Below are 6,533 nucleotides of genomic sequence, written 5' to 3' on the forward strand. Positions count from 1 at the left end.
GGATATTCATTGGGCATGTAAAACACTAAATCATCCCATGGAATCAAAATTTACCCTCTTGGTCCTGTCCAGCTGCTATTAATTAAAGCTAGTTGAGTTATACCTAAAGAAAATGACAAATAAAAAAATGATTCAAACTTCTCAGTTTCTTTTTATTTCTAGTGATATTTATTCTACTTTTACTACAAGTCAAATAATACAGAAGAGAAAGCATTCTTGGATGCATCTTTCCCATGAAGCAGCATCACCTTATATAGCATAATCCTTTAAGCCACAGTGCCATATTGCTAGCAGATTTTATCTGCAGAGACACAACATTAACATTTTGGCCAATGTTAAGAAGAGAACAAATGACTAGATCAGATTGGCAAGACAGGTGGCTACTTAATCCATCCTAATGGATGAGATACATAAAAGATAGCAACTCATTATTATGGGAAAGACAGCCCATATTAGAAGAATATCTGTTGCATTTCCATAAATACTTGTTTAGTTTGGAACTCATATCTAGAGGTGTTGGGGGTAAACTGTTGATGATGGGAAGCTGACAGTCTTTCTGTACAGTGTTTATTTTGTCACAGTTTTCCTACCTTTGTGTGTGGGGAGTTCCTCCTCCTTCTCAATCCCCTTTCACCTGTGTGCAAATATGAACTGTCCAATGCAAGGTGCTAATTAATATTTCCCATTTGGCTCTGGATTGTCTTAACAAAGTCTTTTTTTTTTTTTTCCAAGCAATAATTTTATTTCTGCTTCAACAATAAATACACCTAAGTTATCCTTCCAAATCCCACCTCCTGATTAAATGCCCTTAATATCGAAACTTCTCATTATCTTTACCTGTGATTTAGTCCCACTTGGCGATTATAAGGTTAGCTTTAAAACCATGACTTTGAAGCTCAAGCCTTACAGCACTGGCTGCTTAGGCACCTCGCAATTAGTTTCCTTTGTATACAGAATAGCACCTTTTGGCTACATACACCCCCAATTTTCATGTCAATGAAGCAATGGAGGCTTTTCACCCATCCAGAAGCTATGTTTTGATGCGTTTGCCTTCTATGGCATCAAATATGTCCTCTAAGGCCTTCTCTACACACTGGAGAAACTCCCGGGCATTGCGGCCTGGATAGGAGGAGACGTTGCAGCCTATCCACTTGTCATGAACAGCATACCCAATGCCAAAGCCATCAGGGACCACGGGGGCAAAGCCGCCAATGTTCACTGTTGAGCTGCTCAGTGTACTTGTGGACAGGATGTTGTGGTTTATCTGTCTGTATGCAGGGTCCAGGTAGAGCTCAGGCAGAGCAATCCCCTTGGCTGCTGCCAGGTACCGCAGAGCAAATAAGTGTCGGTCAAAGCCCTGGCCCATTGCTGCTTCCTTGGTCAGCTGGCCATGATACGTGGAGCACTCGGCCATCATCTGGCAAAGCTCTCCAGCACTGTGTCTGGAGGGCTCCCTGACAAAAGCCTCGGAACACTTCTTTGTGAAGATGGAGGCTGGGCGGATGGTCTCAGTGCGGCCGTGCTTGAATGCTGCAGTGCTACACGACTCGTAGGTGGCCACTGTCCGCCCATACTGCCTCAGGAAGGCCATCTGGAAGGCCAGCTGAGCTACTGCGTCAGGGCTCAGCTTCTGGTTTTTCAAAAACTCTTTGCCCCCTCTCTGAAATTGGATGAAGTCGATGGTGAGGGTTTTCACGATGGCATCAAACTTGTCCTTAGCAGCACCAATGCTGGCCTTCATGGCATCATCCAGCTTGAAGTTAAGTCTCCGCACAGCAGCAGAAGAGTCAGTGTGGGCCGGCTGGCTCTGTGGGGTGATAGCAGGGGCCTGAGTGCTATCCTTAAACACTTCATTAAAAAACCTGAGCACTGCCACACCATCACCCCAGGCATGCTCAAAGTGGACAGCCGCAGTGCCATCCGTGGCTAGAATGAGGTTAAAGGACTTATCAAACCAGCGGTTTGTGCCGTCACTGTGCAGCATGGTGTGAGACAGGTGGACAAGGGCCTTAATGGGGAAGTCATCTAGGCAGAGACAGAACACAGCAGAGTCCACTTTCCTCAGGGCCTCCTCATTGCCACCACTCACCAGCCTCTCCCTGAGCTCTGCCCAGACGTCTCGGTTCTCAGTGGTCAGATAGGCCAGGGGAAAGTCAGGGGTGGCGCTGCTGTCTGAGAGAACGTACTTCGGATGAGCCTGGATTTCAGAGGCGCTCACAATGTTTCCATCTTGATCTAGGACATCAAAAACATAGAAATGTCCTTTCCTTAGGACCAGAAGGTGCCTAGCGCTCTCATCAGTGACAAGTTCATCACGAACAGGCCTGGGTAAACGAGTTGAATTGAAAAGCCGAAAATACTGAGACATATCCAGGGGGTATGCGTTAACTAAGTAGGCGCCATACCAGGACAGAGAGGAAGGCACAAAGCGTATGAGTCTCTTGAAGGTGTCGGTGTCACTTTTGGCAGGGTTCAAATGGAAAACCTCTGGTTCCAAGAGACCGGCCCGGAGCGTCTTCAGAAACCGGATGGCCGAAATGGTCATGTTGGTCGCCCTGGTGAGCTGGTCATTATACTCCGACTTTGGGTCAGGGTTGAATGCCATGAATGGATTAAAGTTCAAGACGACGGGATCTCGAGCGGTTAGGTACATACCAAACCAGGGACCTGAAATGTAGCTCGTATGTTTATTCTGCTTGTCCTGAGCAACCAGCTGCTCATGCAGTTCTTTTCCAATCCCATTTTCAAAACTCTTGCAAAACTGTTCTGTTTTCCTGAACTGGCCATCGTCTAAGAGAGGTTTCTGTGCACGCAGGTATCTCTTAATGGTGTCTTCAAGTTTGGGAATAGGCAGCCTGGGCAGGCTGTCCTGGAAGTGCATAGTGGGCACGATGCTGCGCTGCAGGGACTCGCGGGGCCCCGAGCCTGCGCTAAGGCGCCGACACACGGGTCCTGGGCCCCCTGCAGGGCGCCGCGGCCGGGCGCGCAGCAGTAGCAGGCGGGCCACCAGCGTTCCGGGAGGCTGCGGCGGGAGAACGCGGAGGATGCGGAGTCCGCGAGGACTGGGGTGAGGCCGCCACCCCCGGGGTAGCCGGGTCACTGAGTCAGCAGGGACTCGCGTCCGCCCGCCGAGCCACTTCCCTCTTAACAGTCTTAAAGGAGGTTGTATATTCTCCTGGTCACCATGAATTTATTGTGAGAAGACTATCAGCTTTAGCTGAGAGACATATTCTAAGCACCTACTCTGTGTCAGGCATTGGGGAAACCAGGTGATTAAAGGAGTTTCTACAATAGAGGACTTCACAGCCCAGGAGAAAACAGCATGTGAATAAATGATCACAATAAGATATGTAACTCAAGCTATATGGGACCTAGGGATCACAAAGGAACAATCTTTAATTCATTCACACATTCATTGAGCACCAACTATGGATTCGAGAATCACAGTGTGGTGAGGAAAAGTGTCACTAAAAATAAATTTAAAAATCAAAGACAAGAAAAACCTAGATTTTGACTTTTTCTTACAGAGTTGTTCCTTTTCCCAGGAAATAAATCATAAAAGAGATACTTTTATCTTTGTGTTCTATCATATAAGTATTTTTTTGGAGGCTATCTTTTCTAACCTTTAATTTGATGCTGAATTTCTGGGCATACTCAATTAAACTGGTCAAATCTAAAGAAAGATTCGACAACTTAAGTGAGCCTTTGTGGCTATTAGATTCATTTCTCTGGCCAAATTAATGAAGAGAAGTCTCTAGTTAATAGAGTTGTATATGTATGAATAAGATAATTTGATAATCAGTTTTACATTAAAGACTATAATGCAATGAGCTTACCTCTTCATCTGTTTTAAAATTATCTTATTTTCTTTTTGCTAGTTTAAAATGTTCCTTAGTGTCTTACTAGGTCTTAGAATCTTCACATGTATCAATAATAATAATAATAATAATAATATAACAGAAATGTGGGATTGAGTTGAATTGTGTATATATTTTTAAAAAGAATAGCGTCTTAGATAAACTATTTTCATAGCAAGCTTTACTTCAAATTTGTTTTTAATTAAGTCTCACAGTAGTCCCATAAGGTTGAAATACCATTATATAATAATAATAATATAATAACTCAACAGAACATAAAAGATGAAGTGGTTATGCAGAATAACTTGACCTGCAACGTGAGGTCTATATCCCATATTCTAAGTCTCAATCTTTGAGCCCAGTGCAAGAATATCTGTTGGGTTTACTTAAAATGTATCTAACTTTTAATGAATTTTTCTCAACAAGTTTCCAGCCTTTTAAATATTCTAGCAACAGCATTTTAATTTATCTATTAGCTGAGAAATTTCAGTTCGATATAATCAGTCATTATTGTCTACTAGGTGGAGGATGTCCAGTTACAAAACAGGCGGTTACAAAACAGGAAGCAAAAAAAGTTCTTCAAGGAACTTAAAATGTAAATATTGATGTATTAAGATCACTTTACCATGGGGTAGAATAATTATAAGTTATTATAAAAACCTTTTAGTCTAGCCATGAAAGTGTTATTGGTCAGAATTCACTTCATAGTCATTCCATCCTTGGTCCTAGAGTCAGCGTGATATATTGGCAGGAGGATAGACAAATAGATCAATGGAACAGATACAGAGTCCAAAGATACTTCCACATATCTACAGTCATTTGATTTACAGCATAGTTGTTACTATAATTCAGGAAGAAAAGGATAGTATTTTTTCAACATTATTTTATTATATTTTATCATCAAAGTATAATTGACATACAATGTTATATTAATTTCAAGTGTACAACATAGTGATTTGACAATTTTATACATTGCTCAATGCTCACCATGACCATTTTTCACCAATACAGTGTTATGCAATGTTATTGATTATATTCCCTATTCTGTACTTTTCATCTCTGTGACTTGTTTATTTTATAACTGGAAGTTTATACTCTTAATCACCTTTACCTTTTTCATCCATCTGTTCACCCTTTTGCCCGCTAGTAACCAGCAGTTTGTTCTCTATATTTGAGTCTGTTTTTTTGTTTTGTTTTGTTTTTTAGATTCTACATATAAATGAAATGATGTGGTAATTGTTTTTCTCTGTCTGATTTATAGACATAATATTCTGCAGGTCCATCCATGTTATTGTGAAGGGCAAGATCTTATTCTTCTTTAGGGCTGAGTAATATTTCATCATATATATTTATATTTCTGTTTATGTATATGCCACATCTTCTTTATCCATTCATCTATCAATGGAAACTCGAGTTTCTTCCATTTCTTGGCTATTATAAATAATGAAGCAAATAAACATAAGGATACATATATCTTTTTGAAATAGTGTTTCTGTATTCTTTGAGCATATACTGAGTCATAGAATTAATGGATCATATTCCTATTTTTTAAGTTTTAAAGGAACTTCCATTTGGTTTTCTACAATGGCTACATCAATTTACATTCCCACCAACAGTGCATGACGGTTCCCTTTTCTCCATATCCTTAGCAACACTTGTTATTTCTTTTTTTTTTTTTTAACACTTGTTATTTCTTATCTTTTTGATACTATCCATTCTGGTAAGTGTGAGATAATACCTTATTGTGGTCTTGAGTTACATTTACCTGGTAAGTAGTGATGTTAAGCATCTTCATGTGTTGTTGTTTTTTTTTTTTTCCATCTGTACATCTTTGGAAAAATATCTTTTCAGGTCCTTTGCTCAGTTTTAATAGGATTATTTGTTTGTTTTGGTGTTAATTTGTGTAAGTTCATTATATAGTTTGGGTATTAACCCCTTATTGGATATACCAATTGCAAATATCTTCTCCCCTTCAGTAGGTTATGTTTTCATTTTGTTGATAGTTTCCTCTGCTGTACAAAAGCTTTTTATTTTAGTGAGTCCCAAGAGTTAATTTTTGTTTTTGTTTCTCTTGTTTTAGGTTACATGCCCCTACATATGTTGTGAAGGCCAATCTCAAAGAGATTACTGCCTATGTTTTTTAAATGAGTTTTATGGTTTCACGTGTCACATTACATCTTTAAGCCATTTTGAGTTTGTTTTTGTGAATGATGTAAGAAAGTGGCCCAGTTTCATTCTTTACATGTGCCTGTCCAGTTTCCCCAGCACCATTTGTTGAAAAGACTGTCTTTTCCCCATTGTATGTTCTTGCCTCCTTTCTCCTAGATCATTTGACCATACAAGTTTGAGTTAGTTTCCAGGCATTCTATCTAGTTCTTTGATGTATGTGTCTACTTTATACTTACTTTTTTGATACCTTACCAGTACCTTACTGTTTTGATCACTATAGCTTTGTAGTGTATCTTGAAAATTGGGATTTTGTACCTCCAGCTTTGTTCTTTTTCAAGATTGCTTGAAGATTTTGGAAGATTTTGTGTTTCTATACAAATTTTAGGATTATTTGTTCTAGTTCTGTGAAAAATGCTATTGGTATTTTGATAGGGATTGCACTGAATTTGTTGATAGCTTTGGGAAGTATGGACATTTCAACAATACTCTTCCAATCTTCCAATCCAT

At 39.9% G+C, this 6,533-nt stretch overlaps 1 protein-coding gene across 1 annotated transcript; it reads right to left on the reverse strand.

The window, feature by feature from the left end:
• Positions 1-717: 717 nt before the first annotated feature.
• On the reverse strand, positions 718-5,652 carry LOC125755872 (carnitine O-palmitoyltransferase 2, mitochondrial-like). Its single transcript, XM_049115071.1, has 2 exons — positions 5,623-5,652; positions 718-3,175 (listed from the first exon to the last, which is right to left on the reverse strand). Exons 1-2 carry the CDS (start codon positions 5,650-5,652, stop codon positions 1,031-1,033), a joined length of 2,175 nt encoding a protein of 724 aa, XP_048971028.1. The 3' UTR covers positions 718-1,030.
• Between the last annotated feature and the right edge of the window lie 881 nt (positions 5,653-6,533).

The sequence above is a fragment of the Canis lupus genome, chromosome 10, assembly GCF_003254725.2.
Source record: "Canis lupus dingo isolate Sandy chromosome 10, ASM325472v2, whole genome shotgun sequence".
NCBI classification, from domain to species: domain Eukaryota; kingdom Metazoa; phylum Chordata; class Mammalia; order Carnivora; family Canidae; genus Canis; species Canis lupus.

Coding starts and splice junctions, on each gene's coding strand:
- LOC125755872 (XM_049115071.1), bottom strand. CDS start 5,652: ATGAAGATGCTTAACATCACTACTTACCAG. Junction 3,176..5,622: donor TTAACATCACTACTTACCAG/GTAAATGTAACT, acceptor CATGGTGACCAG/GAGAATATACAACCTCCTTT.